Genomic DNA, 19,906 nt, shown 5'->3' with positions numbered 1-19,906 from the left:
CGGGTCCATCAGACCCACAAATGCTGGCTGGCTGAGTAACAACAATATGAACATTACACAAGGGTTAAATGAAATGGCGGGCCAGATTCGGCCGAAGGGTGTTGAGTTTGAAACTTGTGTTATACTATCAAAATAGAACCTCCTAAGAACCTCATAGTACAAACTAGAATGTACTATTTTCAGTTGTGTGTGTAAGTATGCTATGAGGATAACACAAAACTACTACAATTTCCGTCACAAACAAAATAACTCATTAAGCGTAGAGGAAATCATTATTTGATCCTTGATGATTTTGTGTGTTTATCCCTTTTATAAATACATGAACAGTCCAGCATTTTTGTAGTTATTTTCTTTTAACAGAAAGTGGCAAAATATCATCAAAGAAACCACAACACAGATAAATAATTGAAGAATGCCCTGTTTAATTTCCTCTACCAACCAACATGCAATTTGACCCCGATTTTGGTTTATTCCCTTGAAGCACACGACTCAGTCCTGGCCCTTAAGGAATGCACTGTGTATAAAAGACACCTCTCAACCATAATTGGCAAGACCAAAGAGATGTGAACATGCCCTTTCCCAACTACTTTGGCATGTGTTGCAGCCATGAATTTCTAAGTTATTTATTATTTGCAAAAAAAAATAAAGTTTATGAGTTTGAACATCAAATATCTTGTCTTTGTTGTGCATTCAATTGAATATGGGTTGGAAAGGATTAGCAAATCATTGTATTCCGTTTATATTTTCATCCAACACAATTTCCCAACTCACATGGAAACAGGGTTTGTAAATTTAATTTAAATAAGTCGGTCTGCACCACTTTACAATTGTACACACAGTCTTAGTAAATCGCACGCCACATGCCCACGAATAGTACACAATATTTTACATATTACTCACACTGTTAAGCGCGTAGTGTTTAGATCTTAGTAAATCAGGCCCAAATTGTAGCTAACAACCACATTCAATGAAGAAGGCAATGTTAATACTGTATTAGCACAGAAAAAAAGTGCTGGAGCATGATGGAGCAGCGTGTGCACACAATGTCTCCTTCACATTTTTCACTGCCCCTCATATATGCCTGCCTCGAACCGGTCCTGTCTTTGGGATTTTTTCATTGATATTGTGTTGTAAAAAATCTATAATAGAATGATGGACTGTTAATGTTTTTGTATACTAAAAAAATCCCTAGGGAATCATAAAATGTATTCCCATAATGTGTGTTCTGGAGAAAGTGCATGTCTATGATGAATACGTTTGTCATTCTTTATCACTGTGAGATTACTCCAGACCAGGGGTGTCAAGCTCATATTAGATCGGGGGCCACATAGAAAAAAATTGACTCCCAAGTGCTAAAATCATGGCACGATAACTTAAAAATAAAGACAACTTCAGATTGTTTTTTTTGTTTAAAAGTAGAACAAGCACAATTACACATAATGTTGTTGTTGTTGTTTTTACAATTACCTGTTGTGGTTAATAGTATATATACTTTATGTGTCGCTTTTTATCTTTGTTGAATAAATTATGTGAAACTTTTCAACAGTCAAGTCATTGGTGTTAATTTTTAATCTATCAAGATAAAAAAATTGGATCAAGATCAAATTACAGGATGTTATTTAGGTATTTATTTTCCTCGACTGGTGCAACATTATATGGTTTATTTTGTACATATGTAGCATCATCTACAAAGATATAAAAAATTGCTATTGCTACATCTAGTGGACACATTTAGAATGGCTGTTTCTTTCATTCCAAAATTTCAGGTACATTTATATACTTAGCAAACTCATCCCGCGGGGCAGATAAAACCTGTTCCCGGGTCTTATCCGGCCCCCGGGCCGTACGTTTGACAACCCTGCTCCAGACAGTGAATGGTGTTTTGCAGTAAAATCAATCAATCAATCAATGTTTACTTAAATAGCCCTAAATCACTAGTGTCTCAAAGGGCTGCACAAACCACAACACAAACCACTACGACATCCTCAGTAAAAACTGTGTTGACCGCAATTAACTTTTGACACTCATAGCCCAGCATGGCCTTTATAAAAGGCAAAAAAGGCAAAAATAACTGGGAGATATTTTCTGCTTCATGTTCTCAATTGTCTATTATTTCATCGGTTGCTAGGCTTGGAGTAAGGTATTTATCACTGTCTCACATTATTGTTTGCATGCAATCTATTGAGTACAATTTACTATTACCGGTATTGGTGGTAGTAAAACAACACATTACATGTAGGTACACTGCAATAATATAAATATTTAGATCACCTTATCACCTTTCAATCCAGGCAGGCCAGGTCGTCCTGCTGGTCCCTTTGACAAAGATAAGGAGAAATGACAAAACACAAATGAATGACAGTAGAGCAGATTAGTAAGAGTTATATGAAGATTAAACATAATTATTGTGTGTATCTACACTTTAATGGCAGTTTGGGTTAGGCCTGATCAAGTCGAGTAGAACATGATCACTTATAAAGATTGATGCAATTTTACCACGAATACAATTGATTGAAGATTACCGTAAGATTTTCATATTAGTTTAAACATTTAGGCTTGTGATGCATAGTGAGGAATACGGTAGGAATTTAAACCCCAGTTTAGGGCTGAATATAATTTTAGCAATGAGGTTGTTAAATTACTTGAAGAAAAAAATAAATGTTTTCCCCCTGTATACAGTGGGGCAAAAAAGTATCTAGTCAGCCACCGATTGTGCACGTTCTCCCACTTAAAATGATGACAGAGGTCTGTAATTTTCCTCATAGGTACACTTCAACTGTGAGAGAAAGAATGTGAAAAAAAAATCTAGGAATTCACATTGTAGGAATTTTAAAGAATTTATTTGTAAATTATGGCGGAAAAGAAGTATTTGGTCAACGATTGAAAGCTCTCACTGATGGAAGTAGGTTTTGGCTCAAAATCTCACAATACATGGCCCCATTCATTCTTTCCTTAACACGGATCAATCATCCTGTCCCCTTAGCAGAAAAACAGCTCCAAAGCATGATGTTTCCACCCACATGCTTCACAGCAGTAGGTATGGTGTTCTTGGGATGCAACTCGGTATTCTTCTTCCTCCAAACACGGCGAGTTGAGTTTATACCAAAAAGTTCTATTTTGGTTTCATCTGACCACCTGACATTCCCCCAATACTCTGCTGTACCATCCATGTATCCATTTCGGTATAAACTCAACTCGCCGTGTTTGGAGGAAGAAGAATAGACATTTGAAAGGCAATTTAAAATAAATAAAGAATAGTGAACAACAGGCTGAATAAGTGTACGTTATATGACGCATAAATAACCAACTGAGAAGGTGCCTGGTATGTTAATGTAACATATTATGGTAAGAGTCATTCAAATAACTATAACATATAGAACATGCTATACGTTTACCAAACAATCTGTCACTCCTAATCGATAAATCCCATGAAATCTTATATGTCTAGTCTCTTACGTGAATGAGCTAAATAATATTATTTGATATTTTACGGTAACGTGTTAATAATTTCACACACAAGTCGCTCCTGAGTATAAGTCGCACCTCCGGCCAAACTATGAAAAAAACTGCGACTTATAGTCCCAAAAATACGGTAGTAATTGTGAAAAATAAATGAGTAATATATGTTCTGTTAAAACCCTGCAGGTAATATAAGCTAGCTGGAGGTGTTATTGTTATATGTTTTGCTTTGACCGAGTTTGCAAACATCCCCTTTAACATTAATGAAATATGCAATGGAAAAAAGTAATTGTGTTATTGGTACAAATTGACAGCTATACAAAATGTAGACGCATTTGAATCACCATCATGCAATCTACCTTCGGTCCGACCAAACCAGCCTGTCCTCGAGGCCCCTCAGCGCCCAGGTCCCCCTATGAAGAGAAAAAGGCACACATTGGAATTTCTGTAAAACAATGAGACACACAGAAACGCACGCACTCACTCACACACACACACACACACACACACACACACACACACACACACACACACACACACACACACACACACACACACACACACACACACACACACACACACACACACACCTCTAAAACTGGACCCCATTATGTTCTGACACCTACCAACTCACTAAAATGTCTCAGGTCCTCCTTTGGCAGAACACTATTTCCTGTGTCTTAACCAGTGCATTCCTACTTCACAATACTGCTAAGTCCTGCTGACAGACTCTAAGCTTGGCTCTGCTCTCACTGGCATTAGTATTCAAGGTCCACTCAATTATTTGACAAGACTGAAATTACCGGAATAGGCGGATATGCTGAAAACTGTCAGTGTATGTGTAGTTCCTGTTCTTAGACTTAGGCTACAGTATGTTCACACTGCACGTCAATTCCATTTATTTTGCCCTTATGTAACATCTATCAGATTTTCGGTTCCTGGTCCTTCAAGTTTCAGCTTCTTTCTAAACAAGAGTACAGTCTCGAATAACAGATAAAAAAAAAAAATGATGCTAGATTTTCCAAAGAAAACGTCACTTAAAGGACTGTAAAATTCTCCATATCAACACGGAAAAACGGAATGAAAACTTAAAAATACGCTTGCAATGGTTTATATTTCAAGATCGCCGTCTATCTGCGTTGGCCCTGTGATGAGGTAGCGACTTGTCCAGGGTGTAAACCTCCTTCAGTCCGATCGTAGCTGAGATAGGGTCTAGCGCCGCCGCCACCCCAAAAGGAATAAGCGGTACAAAATGGATGTATGGATGATTTGCTTATTTTGCTGTCAATTAAAAAAAGATTCCGCCTCAGACAGATCGTCCAATCATTATGCGGAAGCTCAGCGTCCAGGCAAGCTGAGGCCAAGCACACTTTCCATACACTTCCAGAGACGCTCAGAGTATTCATCCAATGACTCTATGCTTCCCCATTGAAGTCAATGGACTTGAACATTGTTTATTGCAGTGTGACTTACACAATGAATGAGAAGAAAGTTGTGTCAGTGGTCATGAAAGTCACTAATTCTGCACTAAAGGTGAGTGCATTCTAGCGTATATTTAGTCAATGAAAAGTAAACATAAGAATACATATTTAACATTGGGACTTCCCTTGAAGTCTTAGAGCAAACTCCACTAATGATTTTCCATGTCAAATATGGGGGAAAAAACTACACACATGCGCTTCATTCACTAACTGTGTTACAAAAAAGATCAATTAGAAAAATACATAATGTTGGATGGAGAGAAAATACAAACCTATTATTTATTAAATCACAATTATTGAAATTCAACAATTTCAATAAGCTAAAATTATGCATAAAGCAAACCATAACCTGCTACCCAAGAATGTACAACAATTCTTCTTAACAAAAGAGGAGAAATATAACCTAAGAGGAAAATCTAATTTAAAACATTTATAGGCTCGTACGACACTTAAAACCTTTTGTATATTAGTATGTGAAAATTAATTATGGAATGGATTAACCAAAGAAATCAAACAAAGCACCAATATGATTCAGTTTAAGAGACTGTTCAAACTACAAGTGTTCACAAAGTACTCAGAACAAAAATTATGATGACCATCTTGAACCCTTTTTTCTCCTTTTTTTATTGAGACAAAGATTATTTATGTATGTAATATTTGTTTGCTTACTAAGGTATACTATTTATTTGTTCACTGTTCTGTTACAGAGAACAAGGACATTGGATAAAAATGCTATGGTATGAAAAGGGGTAATGTCAAATAAGCTGTGCTTCTTCCTACTCCTTTTCGGACGTGCTGTAATGAAACAACTGGAATTGTGTGATGTATTACATTGAACTGAGACTGTACTGAACTCCGTGAAAAGTAAAATTCCTTTTTTTTTTCAAATCCGACCCAGGATATGTATCTGATGTGCCTGTAGTCTGAATGATTAGGTTGCATTCAAAAGCCAAATAGAAGCCAAAACAGACAGGGTCCAAAGTAAATGGAGGATGACACAGCAGAAAACAATCAGTGGCAAAAATATGAAGTTTTAAGAGTGATTATAATGTAGGAGGACTTACATTTTCTGTCCCACTGCTCTGCCTCCACACCCACACACTCCTCACTACAGATGTTGCAACAATTGTGCCCTGGAGCCCCACAAATTATCAGGGCTAAAATATTTGCTCTATCCCTTAATATGTGAAATAATAAATCATGACTCAGGTTGAACAAACTATAAAAATGCTATAAATGTGCCAGGACAGCACCAACATGAATCAGGGCCAAGTTTACCTCTGTAAACACAGGGCTCAGACTGAGATTTAGATTTAGGCTTGGACTTAGAATAACTTTATTGATCCACCAGGGAAATTGTTCTTTGAGCGCATGGAAGCATTCCGTTGACATTAGCCATAAGAACATTTTTATTTCTATTTCATATTTTTTTGGTGATGTAAACATTTACATAAAAAGATTGGCTTTACCAAAAAAAAAAAAAAAATCAAATTGGCCATTCTACCCTACAGTGGGAACATAGCCTTAGATATGACAACTCTCCTATCAAGGATACAGAATACTTTGAATCCGGCACAGGCTTTCAAAATAGAACTGCCCTTTTTAGGTCCATCCATCCATCCATTTCCTACCGCTTATCCCCTTTGGGGTCGTGGGGGCACTGGCGCCTATCTCAGCTACAATCGGGCGGAAGGCGGTGCACACCCTGGACAAGTCGCCACCTCATCGCAGGGAAAACACAAATAGACAGACAACATTCACACTCACATTCACACACTAGGGCCTATTTAGTGTTGCCAATCAACCTATCCCCAGGTGCATGTCTTTGGAAGTGGGAGGAAGCCGGAGTACCCAGAGGGAACCCTCACAGTCACGGAGAGAACATGCAAACTCCACACAAAAAGATCCCAAACCCGAGATTGAACCCAGGACTACGCAGGACCTTCGTATTGTGAGGCAGACGCACTAACCCCTCTACCACCGTGCTGCCCCCTTTTTAAGTCTTTGAGCATAAACTAATGAAACATATTTTAAGACAATCTAAACAGTCCAGTTGGGATTGATTCCATGCCCTGACAATTCATTGACCTGTAAAAATGAGTGTATTCGCAGTCAATTTGTCTCGCCCTAATGTAGAACGCCTCACTCATTAACTGTTCACATTTAAAATAGTGCATGTATTGGCAATTTCATTCCCAAAAATGCCATGTTGAAATAAAACAATAACAATATTTAGGTATTTTAGAATATCTTTTTTAATTAGATTACGGTAATCACTCTTTTGACTTTTGATTACTCGAGATTATTGCGGTAAATTACTTTTTTGCATGATTTATATTTTGACATAAATGCAATTTTATTGTTAGATTGTCATACGGAAAAATGTGTTTAATGTTTTACTTGAACGCATGTCATTTGTACACTCAAAACTTGCAACTTTTGTGAAAAATCACATGCTTTAAGGCAATAATTTTGACAGCCCCAGTATTTTAATACCTATACATAGAGTAAAAAATTTGAATATACATTCAAGATATCGACAACTGCTGCAAAATTGGTTGGACTGTCATATCCTATTCTGCAAAAGTGAAAGGGCCATGAAAGAATAATGAGTGTGTCAACTCAAAAGTCTATATGAGCTTTTTGGAGCACCAGTGACACAAATCATGTTGGTGCGAAACGTAAAACATGTGAATAAGGACAAGTATTTAAAAGACAAGCTAAACCAAGTGGAAACAGCTGCATCCCATCAACCCATATGAAGGACTGTTGTACCCGAAAGGTGGTCAGAAATCATCGACACCACACAGAGCCCGAGGATTGCAGACATTATGGAAACCAGATTGTTGCATTTCTACACATTTTGTTTTAACAAAACAATCCCTGTTCTTCAAATTACCTCACTCATATACAAACGTTTGTATTTTGTGTGGTTGAATATGTACCATGTACTAACTAATATTATTCATTTTCATCAAACCTGAGTTTCTGTCATCTCGGTGGATGACTGCATCTAATTTAGTGTCACATGCTTGCACATCAAATGCATTCTAGAAATAACACTTGCTGCTCTGTTTCTGCTTCCGCTGTCATTACTTAACTTGGTGTGATTCAAGTTTCAATAAAGGTGCGAACAAGACTAAAGGAGCGAACAAGACTAAAGGAGCGAACAAGGCTAAAGGAGCGAACAAGACTAAAGGAGCGAACAAGGCTAAAGGAGCGAACAAGGCTAAAGGAGCGAATAAGACTAAAGGAGCGAACGAGACTAAAGGAGCGAACAAGGCTAAAGTAGCGAACAAGGCTAAAGGAGCGAACAAGGCTAAAAGAGCGAATAAGACTAAAGGAGCGAAAAAGGCTAAAGGAGCGAACAAGGCTAAAGGAGCGAACAAGGCTAAAGGAGCGAACAAGACTAAAGGAGCGAAAAGAGTAAAGGAGCGAACAAGACTAAAGGAGCGAACAAGGCTAAAGGAGCGAACAAGGCTGAAGGAGCGAACAAGGCTGAAGGAGCGAACAAGACTAAAGGAGCTGCGAACAAGACTAAAGGAGCGAGCAAGACTAAAGGAGTGAACAAGGCTAAAGGAGCGAACAAGGCTGAAGGAGCGAACAAGACTAAAGGAGCTGCGAACAAGACTAAAGGAGCTGCAAACAAGGCTAAAGGAGCGAACGAGGCTAAAGGAGCGAACGAGGCTAAAGGAGCGAACGAGACTAAAGGAGCGAACGAGACTAAAGGAGCGAACGAGACTAAAAGGGCCAACGAGACTAAAGGAGCGAACAAGACTAAAGGAGCAAACAAGGCTAAAGGAGCGAACGAGGCTAAAGGAGCGAACGAGGCTAAAGGAGCGAACGAGACTAAAGGAGCGAACGAGACTAAAGGAGCGAACGAGACTAAAAGGGCCAACGAGACTAAAGGAGCGAACATGACTAAAGGAGCGAACAAGACTAAAGGAGCGAACAAGGCTAAAGGAGCGAACAAGGCTAAAAGAGCGAATAAGACTAAAGGAGCGAACAAGGCTAAAGGAGCAAACAAGACTAAAGGAGCGAACAAGGCTAAAGGAGCGAACAAGACTAAAGGAGAGAAAAGAGTAAAGGAGCGAACAAGACTAAAGGAGCGAACAAGGCTAAAGGAGCGAACAAGGCTGAAGGAGCGAACAAGACTAAAGGAGCTGCGAACAAGACTAAAGGAGCGAGCAAGACTAAAGGAGCGAACAAGGCTAAAGGAGCGAACAAGGCTGAAGGAGCGAACAAGACTAAAGGAGCGAACAAGGCTAAAGGAGCGAACAAGGCTAAAGGAGCGAACAAGGCTAAAGGAGCGAACAAGACTAAAGGACCGAACAAGACTAAAGGAGCGAACAAGGCTAAAGGAGCGAACAAGGCTAAAGGAGCGAACGAGGCTAAATGAGCGAACGAGACTAAAGGAGCGAACGAGACTAAAAGGGCCAACGAGACTAAAGGAGCGAACATGACTAAAGGAGCGAACGAGGCTAAATGAGCGAACGAGACTAAAGGAGCGAACGAGACTAAAAGGGCCAACGAGACTAAAGGAGCGAACGAGACTAAAAGGGCGAACGAGACTAAAGGAGCGAACGAGGCTAAAGGAGCGAACGAGACTAAAAGGGCGAACGAGACTAAAGGAGCGAACGAGGCTAAAGGAGCGAACGAGGCTAAAAGAGCGAACGAGGCTAAAGGAGCGAACGAGGCTAAAGGAGCGAACGAGACTAAAGGAGCGAACGAGACTAAAAGGGCCAACGAGACAAAAGGAGCGAACATGACTAAAGGAGCGAATGAGGCTAAATGAGCGAACGAGACTAAAGGAGCGAACGAGACTAAAAGGGCCAACGAGACTAAAGGAGCAAACGAGACTAAAGGAGCGAACGAGGCTAAAGGAGCGAACGAGACTAAAGGAGCGAACGAGGCTAAAGGAGCGAACGAGACTAAAAGGGCGAACGAGACTAAAGGAGCGAACGAGGCTAAAGGAGCGAACGAGGCTAAAGGAGCGAACGAGACTAAAGGAGCGAACGAGGCTAAAGGAGCGAACGAGGCTAAAGGAGCGAACGAGGCTAAAGGAGCGAATGAGACTAAAGGAGCGAACGAGACTAAAGGAGCGAACGAGACTAAAAGGGCCAACGAGACTAAAGGAGCGAACATGACTAAAGGAGCGAACGAGGCTAAATGGGCGAACGAGACTAAAGGAGCGAACGAGACTAAAAGGGCCAACAAGACTAAAGGAGCGAACGAGACTAAAGGAGCGAACGAGGCTAAAGGAGCGAACGAGACTAAAAGGGCGAACGAGACTAAAGGAGCGAACGATGCTAAAGGAGCGAACGAGGCTAAAGGAGCGAACGAGGCTAAAGGAGCGAACGAGACTAACGGAGCGAACGAGACTAAAGGAGCGAACGAGACTAAAGGAGCGAACAAGACTAAAGCCACAATGGTGAGACTGACACAGAGGAAGTGAAAGTGTGTTTTAGATGTCAAATTAAAGTTCCTAACGAGATCATGCCAATGCCGAAATCACTCGTGCGTAAAGATGACTAAATATGAATCGAATCAAAAGGCGGGTTAGGGAAGTGGAAGTGTTTTGGTTCCCATGTGCAGTTTGATTAGGATTAAGTTTTGCTTCCCTCTGAAAGCTGGAGTGATTTAAAAGAAAACACTCACCCAAAGACTAACTAGCTGCAGTCAGAGTGTTTACAGAAGGTCACAATTTTGAACAATCGTTCAATCCTTCAATTTTAACTTGACATCTTGGAATACTAACAATCATGAACTACAGGAAGTAAAATATTGTATTTTTTGTAGCGCTTTCTCGATACAACTTTTTTAATTACAATGTACTGATCCGATATCAGCACGAATCATACACACTTGTATTATTTTCTTGTAGTGTAGTTAAAAAAGGCTTGATCAAGTGATATTTCTCAAACAGAGAGCAATAGTTAGCAACAGCAAGTTCGAGAAATATAGACCCATTGATTATTAACTGATAGGTTACATATATTTTAACTCTAAACATAAGAATAATCTGCAATTGGATAAATAAATAAAAACAAGACCCTTGCAAATCTTCCTGTTATACTCACTGGTATTAGCTTATAGCTAGGAACAGACATACTTTAGTTTTCCAACAATGGAAATGAAGAAAGTAAGTGTGAAGGACAGTGCTGATTGAATGAAAAAAAAACATTTAAAAACATGACCAAGCGAGCTCGTCTGCACCATACCAGTGAAGGGCTTGAAAATAGTATCTAAACGGATGACATTTATCCATGAAAATATGGACACGCTGCTGATGGTGTGTTTGACAGAGAAGCAGATGGAATGAGATAACATATGAGTTTCCTCTCCAGGTCAATAATGTACATTATTATTACATTACTTCATAAAACTACTGTACTTGTTTGTAGTACATTCTATTGTATTGCAATATTTCTTATCCAAAATATATAGATTTTCTTTTTAAAAGGCATGTTACATGTTTAAATGTAACATGTTTTGGGGCACGGGGCAAGCACCAATTAAAATTGATTTCAAATAATTTCAATGACAGACAACTGTTTTGAATTAAGTGAGCCGTGACATAATCAAATAAGCTTGTAAATTGAGGTACTACAATATTTCAAATGTTCGGCATTACGGAAACAATCTCTATCCTGAAGCTACTAAAATATAGCTACATGCAACGCTTCCCTCTTATTGTGATATTGAATGCCATGCTTGACAAATCCAACCACCTTAAATCCAATTAGGACAGTGTACAGACAAACATTGAAACTGACAAAAAACACAAAACCAGCAATAATCTTTTTAAGTATAATTTATACATCTTTGATGATATTATTTACCTGTCTTACATTCGACCAATGAATAAAATAATCGACAAAACCAACAAGTAAGGTTTTAAGGTCTGCATCACGGAGGGATGGAATGGGACACATCATAAGTGCTTGCTTTGCAAAGCAGAAGGTCTTAGGTTCAAATCCCAGTCATAGTAGAAGTTTTGGTATTATTTTTAAATGTATGTTTTAATGATCTTAAAATTGTTTTTACAGAACTTCAGCATATTAATAAAAAACTGGACTGTTAAAAATCATGATGATAGTCAAATATGTTAAATAATATTACATGTTCTACGTCAATGAAAGCTTATTTTTCTTATATGGTGCTGCGATACCCATGATTTCAGACTTTTAAAGCTTCTCTTGGACAACCAATTTTTGACCTCAGTATCTGTCAAATCCTGTTTTAGGGCACGGGGCAAGCACCAATTGAAATTGATTTCAAGTAATTTCAATGACAGACAACTGTTTTGAATTAAGTGAGCCAATTAAGCTTGTAAATTGAGGTACTACAATATTTCAAATGTTCGGCATTACGTAAACAATCTCTATCCTGAAGCTACTAAAACATAGCTACATGCAATGCTTCTCTCTTATTGTGATATTGAATACCATGCTTGACAAATCCAACCACCTTAAATCCAATTAGAACAGTGTACGGATAAACATTGAAACTGACAAAAAACACAAAACCAGCAACAATCTCTAAGTATAATTTACACTTCTTTGATGATATTATTTACTTGTCTTACATTCGACCGATGAATAAAATAGTCGACATAACCAACAAGTAGGGTTTTAAGGTCTGCATCACGGAGGGATGGAATGGGACACATCATACGTGCTTGCTTTGCAAAGCAAAAGGTCTTAGGTTTGAATCCCAGTCATAGTAGAAGTCTTGGTATTACTTTTAAATGTATGTTTTAATGATCTTAATATTGTTTATCACAGAACTTCAGCATATTAATAAAAAACTGGACTGTTAAAAATCCTGATGATAGTCAAATATGTTAAATAATATTACATGTTCTACGTCAATGAAAGCTTTTATTTCTTATATGGTGCTGCGATACCCATGATTTCAGACTTTTACAGCTTCTCTTAGACAACCAATGTTTGACCTCAGTATCTGTCAAATCCTGTTTTGGGGCACGGGGCAAGCACCAATTAAAATTGATTTCAAGTAATTTCAATGACAGACAACTGTTTTGAATTAAGTGAGCCAATTAAGCTTGTAAATTGAGGTACTACAATATTTCAAATGTTCGGCATATCGGAAACACTCTCTATCCTGAAGCTACTAAAACACAGCTACATGCAATGCTTCTCTCTTATTGTGATATTGAATGCCATGCTGGAAAAATCCAACCACCTTAAATCCAATTAGAACAGTGTACGGACAAACACTGAAACTGACAAAAAACACAAAACCAGCAACAATCTCTAAGTATAATTTACACATCTTTGATGATATTATTTACTTGTCTTACATTCGACCGATGAATAAAATAGTCGACAAAACCAACAAGTAGGGTTTTAAGGTCTGCATCACGGAGGGATGGAATGGGACACATCATACGTGCTTGCTTTGCAAAGCAAAAGGTCTTAGGTTTGAATCCCAGTCATAGTAGAAGTCTTGGTATTACTTTTAAATGTATGTTTTAATGATCTTAAAATTGTTTATTACAGAACTTCAGCATATTAATAAACAACTGGACTGTTAAAAATCCTGATGATAGTCAAATATGTTAAATAATATTACATGTTCTACATCAATGAAAGCTTTTATTTCTTGTATGGTGCTGCGATACCCATGATTTCAGACTTTTACAGCTTCTCTTAGACAACCAATTTTTGACCTCAGTATCCGTCAAATCCTGTTTTGGGGCACGGGGCTAGCACCAATTAAAATTGATTTCAAGTAATTTCAATGACAGACAACTGTTTTGAATTAAGTGAGCCAATTAAGCTTGTAAATTGAGGTACTACAATATTTCAAATGTTCGGCATATCGGAAACAATCTCTATCCTGAAGCTACTAAAACACAGCTACATGCAATGCTTCTCTCTTATTGTGATATTGAATGCCATGCTGGAAAAATCCAACCACCTTAAATCCAATTAGAACAGTGTACGGACAAACACGGAAACTGACAAAAAAAACACAAAACCAGCAACAATCTCTAAGTATAATTTACACATCTTTGATGATATTATTTACTTGTCTTACATTCGACCGATGAATAAAATAGTCGACAAAACCAACAAGTAGGGTTTTAAGGTCTGCATCACGGAGAGATGGACTGGGACACATCATACGTGCTTGCTTTGCAAAGCAAAATGTCTTAGGTTTGAATCCCAGTCATAGTAGAAGTCTTGGTATTACTTTTAAATGTATGTTTTAATGATCTTAAAATTGTTTATTACAGAACTTCAGCATATTAATAAAAAACTGGACTGTTAAAAATCCTGATGATAGTCAAATATGTTAAATAATATTACATGTTCTACGTCAATGAAAGCTTTTATTTCTTGTATGGTGCTGCGATACCCATGATTTCAGACTTTTACAGCTTCTCTTAGACAACCAATTTTTTACCTCAGTATCTGTCAAATCCTGTTTTGGGGCACAGGGCAAGCACCAATTAAAATTGATTTCAAGTCATTTCAATGACAGACAACTGTTTTGAATTAAGTGAGCCAATTAAGCTTGTAAATTGAGGTACTGCAATATTTCAAATGTTCGGCATATCGGAAACAATCTCTATCCTGAAGCTACTAAAACATAGCTACATGCAATGCTTCCCTCTTATTGTGATATTGAATGCCATGCTTGACAAATCCAACCACCTTAAATCCAATTAGAACAGTGTTAATATGTTAAATAACATTACATGTTCTACATCAATTAAAGCTTTTATTTCCTATATGGTGCTGTGATACCCATGATTTCAGACTTTTAAAGCTTCTCTTGGACAACCAATTTTTGACCTCGGTATCTGTCAAATCCTATTTACGGCCCTGACTCTGGTGCAGTATCAATTCCTTGTGAATAATATACCTGTATAATGGAAAAAAAAAAATCCCTTTGAGTCCCTTCATAATATTCACTAGCCAAGCTCTAGCAGCGAGGAGCATTCCAGCAGTGTGATCTTAGCAATAACACATCTCAAGTTGCTATGAGTAACAACATCCACACAACGGCTGCTTGAAACCTCTTATCCTTGAGCTACAATGTCACATCATCACATCATTGCAATCAACAATTCAACTCCCGAATTCTATTTGGGATGGGAAACACGGCACGCCATGATAGAGCTGTAAAACAGAGACTTACCCTCAGGCCCGGAAAGCCGCCAATACCAGTCTCACCAACAGGCCCCTGTGAAACATCACAGCAACATCCTAAGTACACAGGACAGGATACTTAAAGCGGTGCAAATTCCGCATTCCAAGGATACCCAATTGATTCAGGAATTTATATCTAGTATTCTTGTTCTATATAACGTATCATTCTGCATGAATAAGATGGATCAATACATGAATTAGCAATGCAGTGGTTGGGCCCTGTGTTGTAAAATGTAACTGTCCCACACCGAATCCTGACCATTAAACACATTTGGGCTGGACCATAATTGGGATCAGGCCCTTTTGTTTAACATTAGTGAACTTTGACCTCACAAGTGATGGCAGATGGGGAACAAAATCAAAAATAATATAGTACGTTTTTGGTGATGCAAAGCGGGTTTATTTATTTTTTAGTTATTGTAGGTGTAATGGCTTAGTAACCTAATATTGTCCACATATTGTATCGCAGTTTCATTATCATGTATCATCTCAATCAACTTACTGGTGAAAAAAATATGTCTCTCTGTATAATATTTGGACCGAGGTAAAATTGCTCAACTGAAACCATCTCAAAATAACAGGGGTTCTTACCTCATTGCCATCAGGACCAGTCGGCCCCCTTTCACCAATATCACCCACCACACCCTGTGGAGGAAACATATCCACTTTCAATTGCATGTATTTGTATTCCATTAATTTCCCCATTAAACCTATGAAAACATCATTTTGTGTTTTGACGTTTGTGGATATAGACAAAGGGGAACTAATTAGCCTGGTAGTTAAAAAAAAATGCTGCCCCACTACTGTATTTTAATGTAATTATTTTCTGAAATGCAAAAAGAGTCCAAAGAAATGTAATGTAATTGTAAACAGTGCTTTGAGTTAAAGCAAGATGAGCCAATGTACTGTGAGTTTGTGGACTACCTTAGATGACAAACTCTTCAGGTGATAATGAAAAAAAAATCTTGGCTGAAGCTGAGAACAGGCAGCATGCCCAATTGGCAACATCAACCTACAAAAAGCGGCTAACGCCCTTTAAAAACAATTTAAAAAACATTAAAGTATCAAGGTTGAATGTCGGAATCAATTGTATCCTTCTCTGCTAAAATGCAATCATCCTGTTAAGCCACCTCTTGAACATGACCGGTATTCTTACTCATATCGTGAAATCTTTAATGCAATTTTAATTTACGTTCCATTTTATTGTCAATATCTTTCATAGTCATGTTTGATTTGGCATCTTAACAACGGAGCAGCAGTAGACACCTAGCAGATCTACTTTTGAAGTGCCTAGGGCCATCACCTAACATTTTGATCAATATCTCTTTCTCCCCTTCCCACAGATAAATAATTACAGTTTTTTTATTGAACTTCTGAACAATGCAGACATCTCAAATAAAAAAAATATATATTACGTGTCTTCCTTTGGGACCAGGTTTTCCAGGAGGACCAGGTGGGCCCTTGAAAAACAAAGAAATAAAGATTAAGAATGATAGCGTATGCTGTGTACCTAAACATTTATCCATGGGGTGACATAGCTCTAGAGTGGCCGTGCCAGCACCTTTAGGGTTCCAGGTTCGATCCCCGCTTCTGCCATCTTAGTCATTGCCGTTGTGTCCTTGAGCAAGACACTTTACCCAAATGCTCCCAGTGCCACCTACACTGGTTTAAATGTAACTTAGATAATGGGTTTCACTATGTAACTACAGTCACTAGAGAAAAGTGCTATATAAATATAATTCACACAAAATTCACATCTGTTCCTCCATATATCTTAGGGTTGTCCCGATAAAAAATGTTCGTCCTCCGATTCGATTGGTTTATCCTTTGATCTGAATTCGAGTCCCGATCCGATATTTTGACAATATATTATAGAATAAAAAATGTATTATAGCAAGTAAATCAAGTAAACACAATAATTCATTGCTATAAATGTTTTTTTATTAAGTATATTACTTGATAATACTGTTTTAAATCAGATGATGTATTAAATATGTGATATTGCATGCTATTTTATTTTTTATAAAATAGATACTTCACAATAACTAAGCAAAAAAACTAAAAATACTTTTGGCTCACAATTAAATCATTTGGGTTTTTCCCTCAAATTCGTCCTGCATCCAGAGACTCACTCTGTGAGTTTATAAACAATAAAAAAAATTACCCCAAAAACTAATTTTGTAATATTAAGAAAAAGATAAAATATTGACCTAATCACTTTATTATCATTTATATAATGATAGTACAAACCCCGTTTCCATATGAGTTGGGAAATTGTGTTAGATGTAAATATAAACGGAATACAAGGATTTGCAAATCCTTTTCAACCCATATTCAATTGAATGCACTACAAAAACAAGATATTTGATGTTCAAACTCATAAACTTTTTTTTTTTGCAAATAATAATCAACTTAAAATTTCATGGCTGCAACACGTGCCAAAGTAGTTGGGAAAGGGCATGTTCACCACTGTGTTACATCAGGTTTTCTTTTAACAACACTCAATAAACGTTTTGGAACGGAGGAAACTAATTGTTCAAGCTTTGAAAGTGGAATTATTTCCCATTCTTGTTTTATGTAGAGCTTCAGTCGTTCAACAGTCCGGGGTCTCCGCTGTTGTATTTTAAGCTTCATAAAGCGGCACTCATTTTTGATGGGAGACAGGTCTGGACTGCAGGCAGGCAAGGAAAGTACCCACACTCTTTTTTTATGAAACCACGCTGTTGTAACACTTGTCTTGGTGAAATGAGCAGGGGCGTCCATGATAATGTTGCTTGGATGAAAACATATGTTGCTCCAATACCTGTGTGGACCATTCAGCATTAATGGTGTCTTCACAGATGTGTAAGTTACCCATGCCTTGGGCACTAATACACCCCCATACCATCACAGATGCTGGCTTTTGAACTTTGCGCCAATAACAATCCGAATGGTTATTTTCCTCTTTGTTCTGGAAGACACCACCTTCTCTGTTTCCAAATATAATTTGAAACGTGGACTCGTCAGACCACAAAACACTTTTCCACTTTGCATCAGTCCATCTTAGATTATCTCGGGCCCAGCCAAGCCGGCGGCGTTTCAGGATATTGTTGATAAATGGGTTTGGCTTTGCATGGTAGAGTTTTAACTTGCACTTACAGATGTAGTGACCAACTGTAGTTACTGACAGTAGTTTTATGAAGTGTTCCTGAGCCCATGTGGTGATATCTTTTACACACTGATGTCGGTTTTTGATGCAGAGGGATCAAAAGTCTGTAATATCATCAATTACGTGCAGTAATTTCTCCAAATTCCCTCAACTTTTTGATGATTTTACGGACTGTAGATAGTAAAATCCCTAAAATAGCTCGTTGAGAAATGTTGTTCTAAAACTGTTCGACAATTTGCTTACAAAGTGGTGACCCTCACCCCATGCTTGTTTGTGAATTACTTGGAATTATTGGAAGCTGCTTTTATATCCAATCATGGCACCCAACTTTTCCTAATTAGCCTGCACACCTGTGGGATGTTCCATATAAGTGTTTGGTGAGCATTCCTCAACACTATCAGTATTTATTGCCACCTTTCCCAACTTCTTTGTCACGTGTTGCTGGCAACAAATTCTAAAGTTAATGATTATTTGCACAAAAAAAAATGTTTATCAGTTTGAACATCAAATATGTTGTCTTTGTAGCATATTGAAAATTATTTGCAAATCATTGTATTCCGTTTATATTTACATCCAACACAATCTCCCAACTCTGATATCAATACCTACAAACGGGGTTTACATTGAAGCTTTTGCGGTTAGCTTCTTGTGTCGTCCTGCTCGGTATGTGTGTGTAGCATGCTTAGCAATTTCTCTTCTTAATGGTACTTGGAAGATATATATATTTTTTTCTCCATGGTGGTGAGGATTAGTATCTCAGAAGCAGTTTCCCACTGTAGATAGACGACACGTTCATTGCAGTTTACTTAAATTCAAGCCGGTGTTCCGTGCAGACACGCACCCTGCATTCAACTCCAGCAAGCATGTAACAAGACATCTGGAAATGTTATTGTGTATCTTTCAGCATGCATCCCATATTTCTTGTGAGTACAATCTTTAGCCATGAAAACATAGGGACACAGCTGTAAAGATTGACTGGGCTCAGCACCTCATCAGCCAATCGCAGATCAGTTAAAAAAAGAAAAATCAAGTCCCTGATTTGTTCCAAGTATTGGCTTATCTCTAATCTATTAATTAGATTACACCTCTTTTTTTATGTACCGTATTTTTCGGAGTACAATTCGCATATATAAACATATATAAGTTGCACTGTAGTATTTGTCGCATTTTTAGGGAAATTTATTCAATAAAACCCAACACCAAGAATAGAAATTTCTCAGGCTATTTAAAATAAATAAAGAATAGCGAAGAACAGGCTGAATAAGTGTACTTTATATGACGCATAAATAACCAACTGAGAAGGTGCCTGGTATGTTAACGTAACATATTATGTTAAAAGTCGTTCAAATAACTACAAACGCAACACAGTGGTGCACATGCCCTTTCCCAACTACTTTGGCATGTGTTGCAGCCATGAATTTCTAAGTTATTTATTAGTTGCAAAAAAAAAATAAAGTTTATGAGTTTGAAGATCAAATATTTTGTCTTTGTAGTGCATTCAACTGAATATGGGTTGAAAAGGATTGGCAACTCATTGTATTCCGTTTATATTTACATCTAACACAATTTCCCAACTCATATGGAAACGCGGTTCGTATAACATATAGAACATGCTATACGTTTACCAAACAATC

The 19,906-nt window shown here is 37.8% G+C and overlaps 1 protein-coding gene across 2 annotated transcripts in view; it reads right to left on the bottom strand.

The window, feature by feature from the left end:
• LOC133540752 (collagen alpha-1(XXIV) chain) overlaps positions 1-19,906 on the bottom strand; it is a 286,309-nt gene that overhangs the window by 140,546 nt on the left and 125,857 nt on the right. For both annotated transcript variants that reach the window (XR_009803719.1, XM_061883645.1), the window contains exons 12-16: positions 16,540-16,584; positions 15,716-15,769; positions 15,114-15,158; positions 3,819-3,872; positions 2,272-2,316 (exon numbers count right to left, since the gene is read on the bottom strand). Coding sequence is in view for 1 of the 2 variants with exons in the window: in XM_061883645.1 (XP_061739629.1) it covers positions 2,272-2,316; positions 3,819-3,872; positions 15,114-15,158; positions 15,716-15,769; positions 16,540-16,584 (243 nt within the window). In the remaining variant the exon portion in view is untranslated. The remainder of the gene's footprint in view (positions 1-2,271; positions 2,317-3,818; positions 3,873-15,113; positions 15,159-15,715; positions 15,770-16,539; positions 16,585-19,906) is intronic.

The sequence above is a fragment of the Nerophis ophidion genome, linkage group LG22 (assembly GCF_033978795.1).
Source record: "Nerophis ophidion isolate RoL-2023_Sa linkage group LG22, RoL_Noph_v1.0, whole genome shotgun sequence".
NCBI classification, from domain to species: Eukaryota; Metazoa; Chordata; class Actinopteri; order Syngnathiformes; family Syngnathidae; genus Nerophis; species Nerophis ophidion.
The sequence above is the reverse complement of the archived record's forward strand: the minus strand, read 5'-3'. Positions and strand labels throughout refer to the sequence as shown.